General features: G+C 48.8%; 1 protein-coding gene across 2 annotated transcripts in view; it reads left to right on the forward strand.

The window, feature by feature from the left end:
- Positions 1 to 341: 341 nt before the first annotated feature.
- The window catches only part of PDPN (podoplanin), a 27,465-nt gene continuing 5,497 nt past the window's right edge, over positions 342 to 22,309 (forward strand). The window contains exons 1-3 of one of the 2 annotated variants that reach the window (XM_004679333.2): positions 342 to 797; positions 16,884 to 17,020; positions 18,800 to 18,929. In XM_004679333.2, coding sequence (XP_004679390.2) covers positions 731 to 797; positions 16,884 to 17,020; positions 18,800 to 18,929 — 334 coding nt within the window. In that variant the 5' untranslated portion in view covers positions 342 to 730. The remainder of the gene's footprint in view (positions 798 to 16,883; positions 17,021 to 18,799; positions 18,930 to 22,309) is intronic. The other variant, XM_012722701.1, reaches the window with a different exon arrangement.

Below are 22,309 nucleotides of genomic sequence, written 5' to 3' on the forward strand. Positions count from 1 at the left end.
TGCGGATCCCCACCAGTCGGTCCCCGCCAGTCGGTCCCCGCCAGGGGCGCCCCACCTCCTCGGGTCCCCAGGACAAGGGCGCGATTGAGTGAGCTGCCGCCAGCCCACCCCGGGGAGGGCCAGTGCTTTTTAACTTGTCATCAAATTCACGATTTACAAGGGCGATCCTAGCTTGGTTGCGTGCCCACACAAGGAGCAGTTTATGTCTCCTAACCAGAAAAATCGAGGGTTCTGCCTTCCTCTTGCAAACAATAATAAATCAAGTGTAAAAATCAGGAAAAAAATAAGCTGCTTAGTGCCCAAGCCTCCTTCCCCTCCTGCTGGGGAGCAGAAGCAAAGCCAATTTTGCCAGGGCTCCGGGCGGCCTCCCCCGGCAGCCTCAGCCTCGGCCCTGTAACTTTAAACCTGGCCTGAGGTCATCGCTTCGCTGGCGCTGGCCAAACAGAGGCGAGGGCGGGCCCGCAGGCCTGAGACCACCTTACAGCCGCTCCCGCCCTCAGCCCTCCAGGAGGATAAATGCGCCTAAACTTGGGGAGTTTTTTCCTAGGCTGCGGCGGCCCGAGGGAGCTTGGCGAACTTTCCGGCGCCGGGATTTTTTTTCTCTTTTCTGTTCCCCGCGGTCCAGACGCCCCCTTGGCGAGCGCTGAAGGAAGGCCTGCGGGGCGAGGCTTTTTCTCCTTGCCCTCAGCCCTGAAACCAGCCCTCGCCTCAGAAAGACGAGTCAGCGAAGATGTGGAAGATACCAGCGCTGCTGTTCGTCTTGGGGAGCGCCTCGCTCTGGCTCCCGGCAGGAGGAGGTAAGACCCAGCAGAGCGGCTCCCCGGTGCTGGAGGGGACTCGGGGACTCGGAGCCGGCTAGCTGGCCAGCTGGAATGCCCGCCCAGCCTGCTGTCTCAAGTTGCCTGGAGCCCCGAGGGGAGCTGCCAGGGCTGCAGGGCCTGCTCGGGAGGAGGGAGGGGAGACCACCTTAGCTGGTGCCAACTCCAGAAGAATCAGCTGAGCGGGGTGCCAGGAGGAGCCCCGGAATCCACAGGCAGCAAGGGAGGAGGCGGGAGGAACGCGCCTCTGGGCCACCCATCTCCAGTCCCCTGCTCGTCCCCAGGGCTAGGCTGGACAGACCGCAGGCACAGCCCCCCAGCCCTGGCACTAAGCCGGCCTCATGGAATGGGGGCCTTCAGGGGTGCTGGGAGCTAGTCGGAGTCCGCCCCATCTTGGGAACCCCTCTATGGACAGATGCTGTGTGCGCAAGGCCTTTAGTGGGGAACCCCCTGAGTCGCCTGGAGGAGTGGGGGCAGGGGTCTGGGGTCTTGTCTTGGCAGACGTCAGTCACCTGTGAGCACCGGTACTCCCCAGGCTGCCGGGTGCTAGGGCCCGGATGTCCTCCAGCCTCCATCCCACTCCTCCTTCTCCCTCCCCTTCTCATCCTGCCTCCTTCCCTGCCTGCTGTGTTCCTGGCGTCCCTGGGCACCTGTCAGTATTTTACTTTTTTGGGTTTTTATTACTTAGGTTTCCCCAATAGAATTTAAGCTCCCAAGGGCACCGCTCTGTCTTATTGTGTCCGAACCTTCACTGCCTGGGCAAAAATAAATGCGGCACATGGTTGTTCTCCAAATGTGGGCAGGTGTAGAGCTCTTCCGGGTTGGGTTTTAGGTCACCACTATAAGCCCGTACCCCAAAACTACCCTGTGCTAATTGTTTTCTTTTTCCAGTGCATATGAAAGTATGCTTATGCCGTAATGCAAACTAGTAAGTGTGCAATTGCATTATGTCTCAGGAAAGAAATCTATACCTTCGTTGAAAAGTACTATATTGCTCAGAAATGCTAGCCAACCCCCTAACTGTTGGAACAGAAACCCCCCAGGCTTCCCCCCAGGCAGGGTTGCCTGAGACCTGCCATTTGTTTAAAAAAAAAAAAATACAAGCGCATTAGCCATGAAAGCCATCAAGTGCAGTCTGCTCCAGCAGGGTGTGCCTGCGGGGTGAGGGCATTGGAGGCTAAGCAGAGATCTTTGGAGTGAGGGCGGCTCAGCAGGTATCCCGAAAGGTAAACTCCTAGACAGTTTCCAGACTGAGGGTGGAGAGTGTGCCCGGAGGCTCCATGGCGGGAGTGGCTCCAGGGAGGAGTGGACTAACCTAGTATAATTCCACGCAAGGATCAAAATACCCAGCCTGGGAAAATGACCAGGGTGTCTAGTGGGCTGGGCTCTCTGTGCTCCAGACTGGCTTCCGAGGCCCCACGGCTATTTGCGGGCTTCCTGTCTTTGGAACTTCTCCTTGCAAGGTCCTGTGCACAGCCTGGTGTTCAAGCCTCATTTCCCCTCTGACCAGACACTTGGGGCCCGTGATATAAGGTGTGGGAGGGTCCCCCATGGACCCCAGCCCCGCTGCTTCCCACTTAGGCAGCAGGTGAGAGCCCCTCTCTCCCTTAAGGGGCAGCTGTCCCCAGGCTAAGCCAGTTCCCAGTCAACCGTGGGTGGTGGTGGTGGTAGGGAGGGTGGTGAACCTTGTCTGAGAAAACCATCACATGGGTCCTAGACCGCTCTGTTAAAGAAAGAAGCAGCAGCAACCCCCCAACCCCCAGCCAGCATGTGGGGGCTGGCTGGGCGTGAGGCAGAGTCACAGGGCTGTGGCAGGAGCTAAGACCAGGAGGGGTTTTGTCTGAGGATAATGAGTCGGCAGCTTGAATATGGATGAACGACTTCATTGAAGTGAGCTATTGTCAGCTTTTCTTGGGGAGCTGGGTTGGGGGTAATGATGGTGATGAATTTGATTATCCTACGGCCCACTGGGCTTATCTCATCTAAGTGTTTTTATCTGGCTCAGTTTTATAGTTCATGGATCGACTGAGTAAGCTCTGTGGTCCCCACATCTGGAGTTTTTCCTCCAAGACAGGCCCCACCCTCCAGCTGAACTTTCATCCAAAACATGTCCTTCAGGGCCTCTCTGTTGGGTAGTTTGTTTTGTGAAATTCCTGCAGGCTGCTGCTTGCTGTAAATGCAGTGAGCTTTCCCGGACCACTCCACTCAGGACTAGTCATGTGCTGAACAAATTTCCCCGGAACTCTTGCCAGTTGCAAAGGCCCTGGATCTTGGGGAGTTGCTAGGAATCTTACCTCAGGCGAATCCAACTTCCAGTGGAGATCAGGTCTGCCCAGGCCTTGGTGAGCAGACTGGTGTAAGAGATCCAGAATAGCACTGGATACAGCAAAGCACATGTCGAGAAAATATCTAGGCCTAGAGAGACTAATTTGGGGCACAGGGAGTAAACAGAACCCCAGCCAAGCAAAGATATACAGGCCCTTCCTCCTCTGGCCTCTGAAATAAGTAACTCTTAAGACACACAGAGAGACCCCAAAACCTGGGTGGATAGAGGGACAGCACATCCCCCCCCCATCATCTTCTCCCCCAAGGATTCCAGAGGTCACAGCCCCCTCATTCAGTTGCCACATCCTTACAGGAGGACACTACAGGATATTGCCACAAACAATAAACTTCACACCGAACTTTGCAATTAGAGGGGACCCTGACTTCAAGTTCTTGACAAGTGAAACAAAACTTTTCAACATACGGTCAGTACTTAGCATAGTATTCCTTTAAGGATGAAATGTACTTTGAACTTGATTTCTTTTTTTTTTTTTTAAATTTATTTATTTACTCATACAAGAACTGGGGCACAGGCCAGAGGTGCGGGGAGTGAGAGGCTTCACCAGAGACAGAGTGGGGAGCAGAACAGGCAGATGGACTGAAATGCACTGCTGAGGGGAGCAGCGGGCGGGTCAGGAGAGGTCTGCTGCGCCCTGGGGGTCACTCCCTGGCCGGGGATTGAACTGTTGCTGCAGTGGCTGCAGACAACTTCATGTTGCTAAGACTTAACCCGTTGTGCTCCCAGGGTGGCCATGAATGTGATTTCTTAATTCATTCCCCAAAGAGGCCCCAGGCTCCCTGCAGCTCTGTGTCCAGCTCGTGTAAACGCGGGACTTGAAGTGCAGGCGTTTGAGAGCACCACACCTCACTGCAACGTGTGCTCTACAGTCTTCACCGGTAGGGCTGGATCGGGGCCTCAAATTCCACTGGCTTATCTGAATAGTTGACATATTTCTGGCTCCTAAGAACCCACATGCCAGGTTCCAACTTGTGGAAATATGACGGGGGAGGACGAGCAGGGAGAACCAGGACGAACCCCTGGCACTCCCTCAGGAAACTCACTTGTGGAATCGCATGAGCTCCTGGACAGTTCTCCAAGGAAGCCAGGCTGCTCTGCCGTCCTGAGACCTCACAAGGGGGTGTCGGAGGAGAGGGGCTTCTGGAAGAGGATTGAGTGAAAGGGTGGGGGACAGTGCCCGAGATAGGGAACCCACACGATGGACCAGACAGAAAGTAACCTTTGATTGGGATTTGAATCCTCTCCCTGGTGGTTTCGTAAATCTTTCGGTGGTGGGTGTAGTAAGTGATGGGGCATTTTATCCCAGAGCAGTGAGATAGGTCACCACACAGCTGGAACTCTGCCAGATTCCTGCGAGGCAGGAAAATGAGGTGGCTGTTTTCCTTCCATGACTCCCCTGAACCCACCAGCCAGCCTGCTGCCCCGCGGGCCTGACTGCAAGCTTTCCCTTGAGCGTGGCTGGGCGAGGGCACCTTTGTCTGGGACCTGCTCAGCTGAACGGGTTTGTCCTTCGAGGGAAACCAGCACCTGACTTTCTGAGGAGCTGCAAACGAATTGCTCAGAGAACACTAAACTTCACATAGGGGGAAAAAACACCGCACACAGCACACCTCCGGAGGATGATGACACTTCCGGAGGAAAGATGTGCTCCCGACCTCTGTCCAGGGGCACAAGCTGCTGGCACTGGGCGGAGAGAGAATCGCTGAGCCACTCGGGGGTGGTAGTGGCCATTGTTCTGTTTGTGGGGGGATGTCAGTTGCACCGAATGTACGGGAGAAGCAGGGAAGGGGCCACCCTGGTGAACAGCAGGTGCACACACTACAGGTGAGAACAGAGTGTACCCCGAAACTCATCATGGGTCCCTACCCACGAGAATCAAACAAGCCTCGTGAGGAGAGTTGTGTCCAGCGAACAGTATCCTGGGCAGAGGAGTAGGGAGTGTGATTCTAGAATCTAGAGGAGAGGAGTGGGTGGCGTTAAACCCACTTGTCTTGCCCAGGAACCTGTTGACTTAACAGATATTTACTGGGTGACTGTGAGTTCGGCAAGGCAAACGTTTCCTGGCTGGTAGCCCCCGGTAGGCGTCTGGCGGCTGTGGGTGTTCTCATGGCCATCCAGGTGGTTCTGGGGTGAGTCAGGGGTCCGGGTCAATGACAGTCTGGAAGTGTGCCCCACCCAACAGCCACATCCTTCACACCCACCCCCTGCGTGCCAGGCCCCTCTCCAGGCCAGGGCACGCCAGGATAGCAAATAGCATGTGCCAAATTGGAGAAGTGTCTCTCGTTCCACATAAACTGGTGTCTTCTGAGTGGGCACTCTTTGTGATCAGTTTGAACTCCTGGCTCTGAAGCTAAGGGGACTCAATCTTGGCTCTGGTTAATAGCAAGAGCCACATGTAACAGCTAACGCTTGCTGAGTGATTCGCACGTGTACCTGCTTTCCAAGCCCCGTTTCACTTAATCCCCACCAGAGACCCACAGAGTCAGAGCTGTTCGGATGTCATAGACTGAGCAGAGACGCAGCGGGTCAGTCAGTCATGTAGTAGCAGAGAGAGTGGCTGGCTCTGGTGAACCCCACCGCAGGGCCCACGCCCCACAGCTTCACCTGGGGTCAAGGCCACCAAGGACCCCCAGGAAAGCCAGCTAGTTGATTCAAGGAGCTTTTCCTGCAGCAAGGCCAGGTGTTATTGGTGAGACACAGTTCAGGCTGAGAGGAAGGCCCTGCAGAGAGCAGGTGTTATCAAGACCTTTGTGAGTTAGAGACGTGGACGGTGCTCCCAAGCAGGGGAGGTGGGGGGAGTCCTGACCTGTAGCACGGCAGGTGGGAGTCCATCCACACACCGCACCTGCCAGCAGGAGTGGGACCTGGGGGTTCTGCTCACGGGGGTCCAGTCTGGGGGGGGGACGATGGGGCTTGGCCTTAGCTATGAGCGATGGTGGGGTATCTGAGCTTGGCAGGCAGAAGAGTCTGCATGGGCAGAAGTGCAGGAAGGACAATCCTGGAGCTTAGGGTGGGGGATCTGGGGAGTGCAGGAAATCCGGGAGGATGAGTCAGTGTTGAGTTGGAAGATAGTGGGGCTGTGAATAGTTGTCAGAAATTTTAAACCTACATTGGACTGAAGCCAACTTAAGAAGACAGTCAGAAGTCTGCCCCACGGAAGTTGAGGGCTTAGGAGGCAAATAGACTGGCACCAATAGAAGGGGGGATGAGAGCAGATTTGGGGGGCATCAACCAGCAAGACTTGTAGTTCACTATGTCCTGATTTTGTACTATACTTTCCTCATTTTCTCATTTATTATTTATTTTATATCACTCATCATTATTTAAAAATTTTGATTGTGGACCTCCCTGGTGGTGCAGAGGTTAAAGATAGCACTATGAAGTTATTGGCAGCCACGTGGAACGAGTTTGATCCCCAGCCAGGGAGGTGACCCACATGGGGCAGCAGATCTCTCCTGTCTCCCTGCTGCTCCCCTCAGCAGTGTATCTCAATAGATCGGCCTGTTCTGAATGCTCTCACTCCGCACACAACTGGCCTACACCCCCATTCTTGTATGACTAAATACAAAAATAAATATTAAAATTTCTTTTTTAATGATTGATACTTCACAGACCCTAAAATTAACTTTTTGAAGCTAAACAATATTGTGGTTCTTAGTACTTTCATAGCACTATACAACCATCACCACTGTCAATTTCAGAAAACTTATCACTGCTCCCCCACACCACGTAACATTAACAGTTAATCCCATGAGCCCTCTTGCTGTCCCTAAAACTGTTCTTTTGCCTGTCAATCTGCACTAAGTTAGTCTTTTGTGCCTGATTTCTTTCTCTCAGCCTGTTTTCAACATGTCCACATTATGGCTTATATCAGCAGTTCATTCCTTTTTACTGCTGAGTAATATTCCCCTCAGCACCACATGTGTTTATCCAATCCCCACCTTATGGGCATTTGCTTGTTTCTACTTTGGGGCTATTATCAATGTTATTTCTATGAACATCTATGCACAAGTCTTCGTGCAGACATGTTTACATTTCTCTCAAGTATATTTTAAGGGGTGGCTTTGCTGGATCGTGCGGTAACTCAGTACTTAACTTTGGAGGAAGTGCCAAGTTGTTTTACAAAGGGGTTGTCCCTTTAAACAATCCTACCAACAAATCAGAAGGGCCCCAGTTTTTCCACATTCTTGCCAACACTTGTTATTTACTGCATTTTTTTTTTTTAAAGTGGCATCTACCCCAGGGGTTATGAAGTGGTGTCTCGTTATAACTTGGATGTACATTTCCCTAGTGATGATGGGCTCTTACTCATCTGCTTGTCATCCACTTTTCTTCTCTGGATAAATATGGATTCAAATCCTTTTTCTCCTTTTAAAATTAGGCTGTTTTTGAGTTTTTAATCCTTGAATTATGTATTCTGTTAGTCACAGGAATTGCAAAATTTCTTCCTGTGCTATAGTTTTTCTTTTCAATCTCGTGATAGTGTCCAAAGAACAGAACATACAAAATTTTAAAGTTCACTTTATTTTTTTCTTTGATGGGCCTGTAGTGTTGTCTAACCCAAGGTCAACAGCGATTCATTTACCTTTTCTCCAATAGTTGTGTTAAGTTGTTTAGCTCTTGCCTGAAGGCCCTTGATTGGGGCAGAGGTCAGTTTTTGTAAGTGATGTGAGAGAAATCTTGCTCTGTTCTTTTGCGCGTGGCTATCCTGTGGTCCCAGCACCATTTCTCAAAAAGATTCTCCTTCCTCCCATGCAGTCACCTCAAGCACTTTTGTCAAAGTCAAGTGTGTGTGAAAGGACAGTATTTCTGATCCCTCAATTCCGTTCCATCTCTCCTATGCCAGTGGCCGTCATCAAGATCACTCTTGCTTTGTGGGACGCTTTGAAATTGGGAGGGGTGAGTTCTCCCATTTCTTCTCTTTCAAGATTACTTTGGCTTTTTTTATGACTGTGGTTCGACTCAGTGGCCGTCATCAAGATCACTCTTGCTTTGTGGGACGCTTTGAAATTGGGAGGGGTGAGTTCTCCCATTTCTTCTCTTTCAAGATTACTTTGGCTTTTTTTATGACTGTGGCTCGACTCCTGGTGTACCTTACCAGTTCGAGAGAGCAGCCTTGTGTGTCCTTAAAGGAACGCATGGTCGGTAGGTAACAGACATTGGTCACAAGGGAGCGGGAGGAAACAGCGACCCAAGGCTTTGGGCAGGAATGGCGAGAAGGCACGATGGAAGTATAAAGATCAGGTAGGAAGGCTGGCAGCCTGGGAACAGGCCTGAGGGATAGGAGTAGCTTGTTCAGTCTCTTAGAGAATCAGAAGTACTAGTAGGACATTCGCTTCGATGTCACTGGTGGGTCCCTGGGAGACCCTCCATGGACATGGCATCAGGGCTGAGCCCTGGAGACAGTTCCCTAGAGTGCCAGCCCCAGGGGCTACATGGCCAAGGGTCAGAAGACAACCTCTGCCCTGGTAGCACAACGGGTTAAAGCGGAGCACTATGAAGTTACCACAGCCACTGTAGCCCAAGTTTGATCCCCGGCCAGGGAGTGACCCACAGGGCACAGCAGACCTCTCCTGTCTCCCCACTGCTCCCCTCAGCAGTGCACTTCGTTGATCTGCCTGTTCTACTCCCCACTCTGTCTCTGGTGGATCCTCTCACCCCCCCAACCTGTGGCCCGTACCCCAGTTCTATATGCATAAATAAATAAATCTTAAAAAAAAAAAGAGGACACCCCCTAGCCAAAACTATTGTTTTTTAAAAATCTACACTAAAGTACACTGCAAACTCCCAAACACATGTTAGGATCAAGGCCATGGTTGATCCCCTCTTTTCACCACCCCCCCCAATACACAGCCGCATTCTACACATTCCTACAGCATTATCCTCTGGGGACTTACAGCTGGGCTTCTGCTAGATGGCTGGGTGGAAGGTGAGGTCAGAGCCAGGGGGCTTCTCTTTCACTCTTGCAACATCTCTGCCAGCTCAGCTGCCCTGTGTGAGTCAGAAGCTTTGCAGCCAGCGGCTGTGGCCCCTGTTTCCAAACACCCATCACCCTACAAGATGCTGTGCCTCGCCCCCAGAGCTGCCTCCCCCCCCCACCCCCAAACAGGGCTCTCCTTGTCATTTGCTTATTCAAGTACTCAGCCGTCCTCCCTATGAAGCTGACTTCCAGAAAAGTGATTACAGAGGTGTTGATTCCAGGCTATGAAACTATGAACTAACTCATTTCCTCTTTGGAAACATTCTGTCTTGGTCAAGAGAGAAATACCCTCCAGGCTGAGTGGTTCTGGTGGAGGCTGCAGCTGACAGCTCGTTTTAACACGCAAGTCACTCGGGATCCTGTTCGTCCTGGGGGTGCGTGGGGGAGCTGATTCTCTTCCACGAACACTGAGAAGTGTGGATATTCATCTAGTCATTCAGCGGGCTAGCAGACATTACGTGAGTGGCCTGGTCATAAACAACCAGCAGGATGGGATCTTCTCAGACTAGAAAATGCTAACAGGAGAAAGTAGCCAATGCTAGCGGCTTCGAGCCTCGCCCTCGTTTAGGGGAGGACTTTTCTCCACGCATCTTGGAGAAAACAGAAGGGATTTTACCTGGCAGACAGGTAGAGAGGTTTGCATGGGCAGTGACGGAGCATTGCAGACCTGGGCACCCCTGGCACCAGAAGCCCCCTGCCAGCTGCTCCAGTCCCACACCAGCCCTTTCTCTGCACAGAGGATGCTGGGAGGAACTGCAGAAAAGTGACCACACCTGCCAACGCCTAGTGCCCAGTGGATAGAGCAGGGCTACAGAGTTGGACAGCCCCGGCCTCACCCCTGCATCACCACCTGCCACTACGTTGGCAGCCACTCCTCTCCCCTACAAAATGAGATGATGCTCATTGGCAAGGCTTTTGTAAAGAGGGCTGATGGCCATGTTTTGCACGTGCACATGAATTCGGTAAATAGCCCTATGGAGATTCCTACCTGGTGGGTGGCCTTGGAGGGTGAGTGGGAAGATTTGTGAATGGCACACAGTAGATCTGTGCTCCAGCTACCCCACGGGAGGGAGAGAGATGGGACAGGGAGGCTAGTGTGAAGTCTTAGGACGCCACCCTGTGTCCTTCCCACCCGCCAGCGACTCAGGAGGTCCTTGCTAGGGAAGTGATAGGAGTCTCCAGTACCATGTCCCTCCTTACTGCCCACAGTCAGCTGCAGAAGCCCCCAGGAAGCTGTGTCCTTATGTGATCACCTCTCTGCATCTGGGGACACTCGAATGCAAAGCATTTCTCAGAGGAACTTATGAAACCTTGATATGAACCTTTATATGCAACCTTGATAGCTTTCTCTTGAATTTAAGAGAGAGGCACCTGTCCCCAGTGCTGACATTAGCCACCAAGTCTCCTGGTTGTCCTGAGCCTGTCTTATCCTGTCTTGACAGGACTTGATATGGGAGTGACAGGTGGCAAATGGCAGGATAAAAAAGTCATCCTCAAAAGCAAATTGTTCTATTTTTAGCCATGCTGCGTCTTTCATCAGGGAAAGAGATTTAACACCTTCTAGCTAAGTGTCTTTCATCAGGGGAAGAGATGTAACACCTTCTAGCTAAAGTACAGTGGTCAATGTCAAGAACAGTGTAAGGGGTCACACAAAAGAAATTTCCCACCTGGCTGTAAGTGTACTCTGTTAGTCACTCAACAAACATTGGTAAGTAACATGGGAATATGGGGTCAGGTGGGGTTTTAGGTAGCACTGGCTTCCTGAAGGAAGAATAAGAGTGTGTGTGTTCCTCTGTGACACCAAATGGCCGGCCAGGCCTCCTGGATTTACATGGACTTTCCATGGCCAGAACTTTGATGCAGTTTGCCAGCATCCATGGAAAGGGTGGGTGTGTGGAGAAGAGGGAACCCACTGGCCACATCAGTGGTGATGTGGACTACATCCTAGTATCTGCCAGGACTTGGGGGTCTGGCCCACAACCTCTGGTCAGCAAATGGCTTTTTATATTCCAAAGGAAGTTTTCTACTCAAGGTTAGGAGCCGACCAGGCCAGCCCGTAGGGCACCAGGAATAGGCTGATGGGTAGAAGGACAGTGCTGGCCCCTTCTTCTGTGTGGAAGCCCTCTCCCCGGCAGTGAGGGCAGCACCCCCAAAAAGCTGCACTTGGGATGTCTTGAGATGAAGGGTTCACAAGATCTGAGCACCTCACTGATCATGGAAGGTGGTCTGCAGAGCCTGAAAGAGCCAGGCTGGTGTCTTTCTGCAGTTTTGGGGGTGTTTATTTTCAGCAATCTGAGCACAGTCTTGAGACTCGATAGAAAAATAATGGGCACACCCTGGGTCTGGGCAAAGAAACAGAAGCAGCACTTTGGTTTTCCAAATAGGTGTTTTGATCGCTCTCTAAAAGCATTACTTCATCTCAAATGTAATTGGAAGGGGAGGGGCGCTAGAATTAATTGTTAATTATCCTACAGTTGCTCCTACAGGGGAAAACCAGAATTTCCTAGGATGTCGTAAGAGGGAAAAAAAAACCCTTCTCTTCCAGGGCCCCAAATATCAAGCACAGCTGTAGGCTCCTGTCTTCAAAGCATATTTGTGCATTTAGATTCTGGAACCACCCAGGAGACTAGAAAACACCCAGCAATAGGAAAACTGCCTTCATCTGTTGGCTAACCCCACCGAGTTTTCTTTGAAAACCCTGAGGGTATCTTGACTTGCGATTTTGTTCTTTTTAAAGTCAACATTCCCATTTCAGGATAAAATATTCTGAAGCTGCTGCTCCATCTGAGTCTGAAGCTTCAGGTCAGCAGAAAGAGGCCCCCCAGGGCCCCTCGTCGAGGGGTGGAGACGGGGCAGAGTTCTCTACCTAAACCACCATCCAGGCGGCTTCCTAATGAAGTGGGGGAAACCCAGATGCCGCAGGTGGCCGAATGAAGAGCCAGCTCTGAGGTTCCTCTTTCGTTCAGCAGGGAATGGCTGCATGACCTGTCCAGGTCTGGCCCTGTCCACAGCCTCTGTCCTGGCACCAGCCACTCACACAGGGACCCCATGTCCACACAATCTGCCCGCATCTGTCTGGTCTCTGCTCACTCCCAGAGCTCCTGCCCATCTCTGAGAGTCGCCAGCCCTCTGTCATTAGCCTTCCTCTTACCTCCAGCCACACTGACACCTGTTTCCAGAACACGCAGACCCCAAGTGTGGGGCGTGGGGCCAGAGAGCTGGATGTCACGAAGTTTCCGTTGTTGATTGTTGTTACTTAGCTTGTGAACTGGTCAGAGGGCTGCTGCTGGGAGGGGCACCTTTTTTTGTTTTTAAGATCTATTTATTTATGCAAGAACTGGGGTACAGGCCAGAGGTGCGGGGTTGGGGGTGAGAGGATTCACCCGAGATACAGTTGGGAACAGCTGGTGGATTGACTGAAATATACTGCTGAGGGGAGCAGCGGGTGAGACAGGAGAGGTCTGCTGCGCCCTGTGGGTCACTCCCTTGCTGGGGAGTGAACTCAAGCTGCCATGGATGGCTTCATAGGGCTGCGCTTTAACCCCTGTGCCTCCAGGGAGGCTCCAGGAGGGGCGCCTTTTGTAAAGCAAATCACACCATCCCCTAATCTACCACTTTGGAAAGCTTAGTGCAAGTAGAAAGGTGTCACTTGAGAAAATTGACATGGTGCGCATTGAGGCTAGAAGGTTCTAACAAGATGGGGTTTCCTAAGGGGGCATAAGACACCCGAGAAACAGATGCCTCAGATCACCAGGATTATAATGAAGAAAGGATGAAGACATGGGTCAGAGAGAAACATCAGGTGTGAAAACAAAGCCACAAGGAGAGAACAGAGTGAGTATATCCAAAATCTCAAGGTAGGGTGAGTGTGACTTCAAGGGACAAAATGAGTCTAGTAAGTTTGATTAGCCACAGAGCCTGCCACTTACCAAAGACACAAATGCCAGCTGGTAAAAAATAGCAGTAAGGTTTGCAGCATCTAGTCCAAAGTATATATTCTCCAGGTATAAAGAACATATACAAAATTCAAAAAGAGGGGTACCATAGGAGAAAAATGATTACGTTACTGTTTGTACTTTGTACGATCTTTGGTTTTCCTCCTCAGCTGTAGTACCTCTCCCACCTCCACAGCACCCAGAACTGTCACCATTATCCCTTGCCTTCTTCCCTTGTTTCTACCCCTTCTCTCCCCTCTCCTGCTGGGTGCCTCATGTCTATGATCAGCTTGCAAATTTTGTCTTTTTCCTCACCCTTTGTTCTGTTTGCCTATATCCCATATATAAGTGACCATCTGATATGTATCTTTTCCCTCTGACTTCATTAGCATAATCCCATCCAGTTCCATGTTGCTGCAAATGGCATGAGCTTATCTTTTTGATGGCTGAGTAATATTCCACTGTAGACACAGCCCACCTCTTGATCTGTTTTGGGGCCCTCAAGTTGTTTCCATATCTTGGCTATTATAAATATTGCTGTAATAAACATACAGGTGCAGGTTTCCTTCCGAACCAGTGTTTTTGTGTCCTTGGGTGAATTCCTAAGAGTGGAATCACTGGGTCATATGGTGGATCCATTTTTAGTGTTTTGGAGGTCCTCCATATAGCTTTCCACAGTGGCTGGACCAGCATTATAAGAGAGTTCCTTTTTCTCCACCTCTTCGCCAGCATTTGTTTTTGCCAGTTTTATTAATTTGGGCCATTCTTACTGAGTGAGGTGGTACCTCATTGTGGCTTTGATTGGCATTTCCCTGATGATAAGTGCTGTTGAACACTTTTTTTATGTACCTGTTGGGCCCTTGGCATTTCTTGTTTAGAGAAGTGTCTTTTTAGCATTCTTTTTGACTGGGTTGGGTTGTTTTTTTTTGTTGAGTTGTGTAAGCTCTTTGTAGATCTTTGAAAGCAGTCCCTTATCAGTGTTATGGTGTGCAAATATTTAAAAGAATACATTTTTAATGACTAACAGACAGACTTATGAGCACAAATGAAAGGAATGTCAATTAAACCAAAAGATTAAAGACAATTATTCAAGAGATTTTTATCAATGTTGGACTATTACAATATAATTATCATAATGTAACTTAACATGGTGTCTAAATTTTCAAACATTTTAGATATCCTAAAATATACCACCTTCATTGTAAAGACTCTAAAATGGATGGTATTTCTTGGGAGAGATAAGCTGGAGTAACTTCTTTAGAGATGTTAGACTTGAAAGCGAAGGTAGAAATGATTCAGAATTAGCACTTTCCTACAAACAAGTATTTTTGGTTTTTACTTGTTCTCAAACATAAGAACCTTATGGTAAATTGTTATTTTTGCCTCTTGTCACCAGAGACAGAGTGGGGAGCAGAACAGGCAGATCGATGAAGTACACTGCTGAGGGGAGCAGCGGGCGAGACAGGAGAGGTCTGCTGGTGATTTGGATCACTTCCTCCAGCTTGGAGATCAAACTCACAATGAAGCAGCTCGTTTGCAGAGCTGCACTTGAACCTGCTGTGCCACTTAAGGAGGGCCCTGGCTAGCTTTTTAAAGAATAACACACACATACAAATTCCAAAGTAAATGGCCAGGGTACCTATTTATTTGGAAACTTCCGTGGCTCCTGACCCCACTAGCTAGGTCAGGCTGGTGTGGCAGGGTAAAGCGTTCCCAGGAACCACTTACTGTAGCATTCACATAATAGGTGTGTACATACGCACATGCACGTGCCTTAGGGAAGAGGGGTCAGGGAATGAAGGATCAGCACATGATTGGAATTTCCCTGTTCAAAGAGGAAGACGTCAGATGCTGGCTAGAAACTGGGCAGCTGGGCTCCTGGGCAGTCTTCGCCCTGGGAAAGCCTTCGGCCAAAATAATCCGAGAGACAATGGAGGATCTCTTGTTAAAGATCCACTTTCCCATGGAGCAAAAGAAAGCAAGGCAGCGAGACAAAAGATGTGCATCTTAATCACGAGTGTCATTCATAAAACACCCTTTGTCTATTCAGAGCTATTTGGAGAGACTCAGCCCTGTGGGCCAAGCGTAGAAAAGAACAAGGAGGAATTTTCATCAAGTTATACTTTCAATGAACTGAACTTTCTATGAAAGAATTCAGCTTCATTCAGGACTTGATTTTTTTTAAGCAAGGGTGCTTTTGTTTTTTAAAGCTAGAAGATAAAGAAAGGAAGTGCTTTTGCTGTACAATTCCAGAGAATTTTTTTTTTTCATCAGAGATTTGTTAACCGTGTTCATCTAGGAGAGAGGGAAAAAGCAAACAGGATATGCTTAGTTGTTTGTTTTAATAAGAACAACTTCCCTGGCAAAGGTATGTTACCCCTTGAGCTCTGTAAATACACGCAACAAATGCCCACAGCACAGTTATAAATCCTGGTGGGACATGAACACTACCCACCCGACCCCCACAAATAGGTGGAGTGGCAGATGGGGGGGCGCAAATCATTTGCCTGCACTGCAGGATTCCGTTATTACTAACTGGTAAAAGGCTTTTGTCCCTCAAGATGAAAAATAATTGCCGATGCTAAGCCGTGATCCACAGCACTGGATTAGGACCCTGAATGCAAAGAGAAAGATCATAGAACAAGCAGATTTATGCTAGAGGCACGATCCTTCTGTACATCGGCCAAGATGTTATGATCAACTGTTTACTAGCCCTTCCTTTAGCCGGGTAGTCTAAGCACAGGGCTCTCCTAACAAGGTGCATTAAGGCAAGGGTGGTATTGCTCACTTGGGCACAGCCCAGGTGCAAATCTCTGCTCTTTCATTACACAAAGACCACATCTTTAAGCCCCCTCCCTCTTGCTCCTGGGATGTTTGCTTATTTTGCAACTGTATTTAGTCATGGAATTTTCAGAGCCACACTTGTGTGAAGGGAAGGAGCCCGTGGCCAGTGAGTCAGATTTTGAACTTGTAAAAAGGGTCATTTTAAGAGTTGAGAAGGTGCTTGGACTTGGCCAGGTTCGTCTTTCTCCCAGTTTTGGAACTCAACCTGTTACTCCCCTCACCCCCTCCCCCACCCCCGGCTCCTCTGGAAATCTTTCTCTTGGCACAACACGGGTCATTCATCCAATGTTGATGCAGAAAAGCCAAGGGCTCTGTGTTCTTTCACTGGCATAGCTATCTTGGCACAAAGAGTTCTCCGGGGTTTCTGGGTACTGTAACGAATGGGACTGACCCTCCCCGAAATGTTAACCCCAACTTTGAAACAAGAACTCCATGTCATCGACAAGGGCTGTGGTCAAAACCAACAGTTGTAGTCATTCAAGGGGGCAGCAGGCTTGAAAGGAATGAGCATGATTTCAAAAGATGGAAACCTCACTTTTGCATCTTGTGATTCAGTTGGTCTGAGGCAACTGCAAACTGTGTATTTTTAGAAATGCCAGCCATAAGTGATATTCTGTTAACCCTTATGTGTTGGTTCATCACATGAAGCGGCGCATGGAAGACTGGTTCATTGCGTAAAAGGAAAGGTCTGCACCTGCCAGTCAGCCCACCTCAGCGGGGTATCAGGGAGGGGCAGGTTGCTTTGCCCCTGGTATTTCCATCTTCTTTTAGCAAGAGAATCTGGAGACAAACAGATCATTGTATAAACCAGAGGTGAGGCCAAGGAAGATGGTTCATTATAAGAGAGAAAAATGGCACCCCAAACAAATTTCTCCACAAGAAAGGGGTCTGGGTGTAGCTGGCTGGTTAGCTCTGCACACATGATTTCTACCTTCAGCCGTAACTCAGTCTTTCTTCTTCAGCCATTACCGTCCGGCCAGAGGATGACATTTTAACTCCGAGTGTAGAAGGTGGCTTGGTGTCCCCAGGTGTGGAAGATAACATCCTGACTCCAGAGCCTGGTGAAAACACGTATGAGCCGACTGGCGCTACGGGTCTGGTGAGTGTCCCGGGAAGAGAGGGATTTGCTCTGTGTCCTGCAAATAGATGGGTGGGTGTGTGGAGGATGGATGCATGAATGGTAAGTGGATGGATGGATAAGAATTTTATAAATATATATATATACATATATATACACACACACATATAAAAATATGTATATATATATTTATATATATTATAGATATATTTAGCATGAGCCACCACACAAAAGAAATTATTCTATAACTTGGAACAGAAACTACCTTCGAACTTCACCTGCTTAGCATGCATCTTACATGCTGACCACAGAAGACTTAAGAATATGCAAAGTAGCAGGGATGGAGGCTTTCAAGTGTCTGATCTGTTATAGCCCAGTTTCCCATACACTAAAAATCTTGGAAGTTGTAGCACCTTTGTTAGTATGAGTCCCTAAATAAGTCTCTGCACTTTCCTGTCTTCCTGTAGACATGTAATAAACAAAGACCAGAGCCCACCAGCAATCACGCTGGTCTGGACTGACAGCCTCAGCAGACACTTCCTAACATCGTAAATTCAATGAGTTCATGTGACTCAAGCACCCGGTGGGCAACACAGGATGCCAGGCACTGGGAGACCCTGAGGAGGTATAAAGCTGCACCATCCAGAGTGGGGAGCTTATAATTGAGCTAGTGGCACAGAACTGGGGAGACAGGAGAAGTCTGCTGGGCCCTGTGGGTTGTCTCTCTGGCCGGGGTTCAAACTCAGGCTGCGGTAGTGATAGCTCTGAGACTCAACCCCTATGCCTTCAGGGAGGCCCTCGTGCTTGTTACTGGTTGGTTCTGTCGGACCCTTTATTTTGTGTCTCTATATGTCACATAGAAGTAAAACCATAAGTCTCTCTCCTTCTGACTTACTTTGCATAGCATCATCCAGTTCTATCCATATTGACACAAAGGGCAATAATTTGCCTTTTCTATGGCTGTATAGTATTCTACTATATACAGACTGTGCTTTTCTAATCCACTCCTCTTTGCCCATTTTTTAATCAAATTTGATATTTTGTCACTCAGTTGTGGGGCACCTTCTGAGATGTATGTTTGGCCATTTTATTCCTCCCATTCCACAGGTTGCCTCTTCACTCTGTTGATTATGTTTGGGGATGGACAAAGGTTTTCACCTGCATGTGCGCATACTCACCTGTTTTTGCTTTTGTTAACTCTGTATGCTGGCGTTGCTGGTGAATGCTGCAATTGGCATCCACTTTGCAGTCAGGAGAATTCCTTCACATCTTGTTCTGTTGCTTGTTGTTGAACTTGGCATATCATCTACCCTCTTAACGTGTGTTCACACTATAGGACTCATAACAGCGTTTACTTCATAGGGTGGTGTGGGGTAAATGAGAAGGCATTTAAAGAGTCTGGCACATTATAACCTCTCAGTCAAGGCTGGTCATTACTGTAGCTGGGAAGGAAAGGCATTCAAGGGTTAATGCAGCATAGTAGGTGGCAAAGAAATGTTTCAGGGGAAAAGCGCTATTCAAGTTCAAGAGAGAGAAAAAATGAAAACTTTGTGACCTAGTATTTGTTGAAGAATCAAGACCGTAGGACTCAGCATATTAAATATTTGGCATTTTTCTGGAATAGACTTGGTTTTATTCCTGCAGCCCTTCTGATTCGTTTGATTTGCTCTCTGTTTCTACTTTGCATGTAGTCATCTATTTTACATAGTATTGCTACCTTAAATCCTTGTCTTTTGAAAGCAGAACGTATATTTCAAACATTATGTTTATTTCTGTTTTGCCTCATCGCATCTCTGATAGGTGCCAACGAGGACAGAGGGTATAACAGACGTGCACTTAGAGGACAAGCCCACTGCAGCGGCCACAGCCCCTGACCGAGAAGGGAGCCAGAGCACCAGCTCCCCGAATGTGCCAACCAGTCACTCCATGGGTAAGAAACATCCCCCCAGTGGGGGCCTCTCTTCTTTCATATAATCAGTGCGTTCCCCCACCCCAAATCCTTGAGCAAACACAGTAATCAGGGGGGCACTTTTTGGAATGCAAGAGCCATTCTGAACCGTGCTTTCTGGGACAGTTTCTCATCTGATTCATTGGGGTGTTGATCACCATCCTCTATGTCAAGTGATGGCCAGTGATAGTGGCCCCAAAGGGCAAGTGGGATACACCTGTTATCACGTTGCTGACCCTCAACTATCCTCACCACTTTGTGTAGACACACATGAGCTGGAAGCTCAGTCAACCTATGGGCTCTTGGTGTTTTCTGCTAATATTCACCGCCTTCTGTTGACTTGATGTCTCACACTTGGGGCAAGATTCTTCTCTACACTATTCTCACCAGGATTTCTGGCCTCTGAAGCAAGGTGACTGGAACCCCTTCAAGCGAAGGTTTGGAAGAGGGCTTTGGGGTTTTGCCATTATGATGAGGATTAGACCATCGCTGACGAGAATGGACAGCATTGCCAATGCATCTTAGCAAAGGGAAGAGATCATGTTCTGTTTCTAGAGCTTTCTTAAAAGAGTCCCTTGTTTGGAATAGTCTAAAGGAGGACTTATTGGTAGCAGTTAGGGGCAGGAGAGCATTACTGCAACAGAGCTTGCTCACTTGAACAATTTTACAGAAACCATTCTCTCTAGATAGGTGTGTCCACCTGGACCTAAAGACCTTGCTGGAAACAGTGGTTCCTCAAAGGAGATGCACAGCTAAGCACATATTGTCCCACCTACATTCCACCCTCAGTAGCCAATCTGAGTGTTACTACTCTGGCACTTTGGAGGGCTTTTAAATGCTTTCCATGTGTCGATCCGTGTTCATACCAGCATGGTTCATAAGAGGAATTGCGAGGTTCATTGGTGGATGATTGGGTGATCACAGTGTGATTTAACACAAAGCTGGGAATTGTGTTTAGTCTAAGAGAAAGACAATTCCAGCACATGCTATCAAGTGGGTAAATCTCCAAGATATTACACTAAGTGGGGTGAGTCGGTCACTAAGAGATACAGCAGGAGTCCACTTAGATCAGGCACATAGTTGTCACCTTCATAGACAGAAGGTAGAAAGGCACAGGCAGGGGCTGTGGAAAAACAAAGAGTTTTTCCTTCTTATTTTTTTAAAAGATTTATTTATTTATGCATACAGAACTGGGGTACAGGCCAGAGGTGCAGGGGCAGCGAGAGGCTTCACCAGAGACAGAGTGGGGAGCAGAACAGGCAGATCGACGAAGTACACTGCTGAGGGGAGCAGTGGGGAGACAGGAGAGGGCTGCCGCGCCACGTGATCACCTCCGGGCGGGGATCGAACTCGCACTGAGGCAGGTGCAGCTCGCTTGCAGCGCTGTGCCCTAACCCGCTGTGCCGGCAGGGAGGGCCCTTCTTATTTTTACTTTGGTTTCTGCGTCTTGCGCTGGAGGTGTATACTAGGTAATCTGTAAGGTTGCTTCTAGCTAGTGATTTTATGGTTCTTTGGCCATTGAACAAATGTGTGTGTCTGACACTCCACAATGTGGGAAGGTTATTTGAGCTTTTTGGTTTAAAACAGTGTTGGTATCAGTTTATTTACAACTTAATGTCCCTGAGTCTGAGGAAATAAAAACAGGACAAAATGTTAACAGAGGTGACAGACCCCTGTCTCTCTTTCTCTGGATTTTTCTCTCTCCAGATCTAGTAGGGGCCCCAATGCTTTTATGGGCATCTGAGATCATCTTGAGCTATTATTTGCACAAATCGAGAGCTCTTATATCAACACAACAACAATAATAGCACTTTTTCTTCCTGCATGGAGTACTATCTAGCTTGCTTGCAGGGTTTTTGGATTATACCGATTTTTTTTAAAGATTTATTTATTTGTGCATACAGAACTGGGGTACAGGCCAGAGGCTCAGGGGCGGCGAGAGGCTTCACCGGAGACAGAGTGGGGAGCAGAACAGGCAGATCAACGAAGGACACTGCTGAGGGGGGCAGTGGGTGGGTCAGGAGAGGTCTGCCGCGCCATGTGGTCACCTCCGGGGCAGGCGGGGATCGAACTCATGCAGAAGTAGCTTCAGCTTCCTAGTGCTGTGCTTTAACCCGCTGCGCCACCAGGGAGGGCCAAGGATTATACCAATTTTAATTGTTTTTTCTTTCCCCCGCCACGGTCCCTTGTGTCCTCTTGTCCCTTCGCCTGCTCGTGACCTCAGAGTCATTGAGGTTAACCTCCGGATATTTGTTGTGGCCCAGTCATCTTTACAAATGTTTTATGTTGTCAAACTGGCTGCCATATGAGCGTCCAGGATTTGTTTTTATTGCTCTGGCTTGTCTCACTACATGTAATTTAAAAAAATTCCCTCCCTTTGGTTGAAAACCTCATCCCAGCCTCCCTGTGGCTGTGAATATGGAATGTCAGTGTTACAAGACGAGAGCTTGGGGTGGGAGGTGGGGGGATGTGGGTGGTGGGTGGTGCTGCACCCTTAAAGATGGTGAAAAGTAAATCAATTTTGTTTTCTGTGTATTTCACCCATGGGGGGAGGGGAGAGGAAACAACCTTCATAAAGTGCTTTGAAAATAAAGCCTGATGGTCACTCCAAAGCGTGAAAGAAATGGTTACACGTAAACCCCAGAGGGGACCCTTGTGGATAGGGGGAGAATCATCAGTTTACTTGGTCACTGGAAATTGATCTTTCCAAATTTGGGAGCGTAGATTACTGGTGGCATAAACAGACAGGTAACCAGCAGCAAACACGGAGTCTCCCAAGTTGAATGTCCCCCTGTACACCAGGAAGCCTCGTCCCAAGCGATGCATTTTCGTGGCTCTTCCTTCGTGTCTTCTGTCCTCCAGGAAGGGCGATTTACGCACATGCCCATTTCACACATCTGTGTCTCTAGGAGTTTGGGCCTGTGAGTTCCTGTGTAATTATCAGCACCTGCTTGTTTTACAGTTGTCTTTCACGAAAAGGCCAAGCACAGTGACATCTGCCATATGTCACCGTCTTGTATAACTGGGAGGACCTAGGGGCACAGAGAGCTAGTTAGCGCTAATTTAGGAATCTTCCATGGACTTGAGTTTTGGTGGTACATTTTCTAACCAGTGGTGGCTTAAATAGTAGTAATAGAGTATAGCGAGCCTAGAATCTACAGCCCCCATGTTAGGCTGTGGCGAGCAAAGGACTGCCCTGCCCACCTCTCTCTGCTGGTGGTTGGCAACCAGGCAGGACACTCTGGGGAGCGGATTCAGAGACACTTTTGTTCTGGATAGGCCTCAGACCCAGCGGTCTCCCCCCTGACCTTTTGTTAATAATATAATTTTATTATTATAATTTTTAAAAGATTTATCTATTG

Source organism: Condylura cristata, unplaced genomic scaffold (assembly GCF_000260355.1).
Source record: "Condylura cristata isolate star-nosed mole 26May11 unplaced genomic scaffold, ConCri1.0 scaffold00008, whole genome shotgun sequence".
NCBI classification, from domain to species: domain Eukaryota; kingdom Metazoa; phylum Chordata; class Mammalia; order Eulipotyphla; family Talpidae; genus Condylura; species Condylura cristata.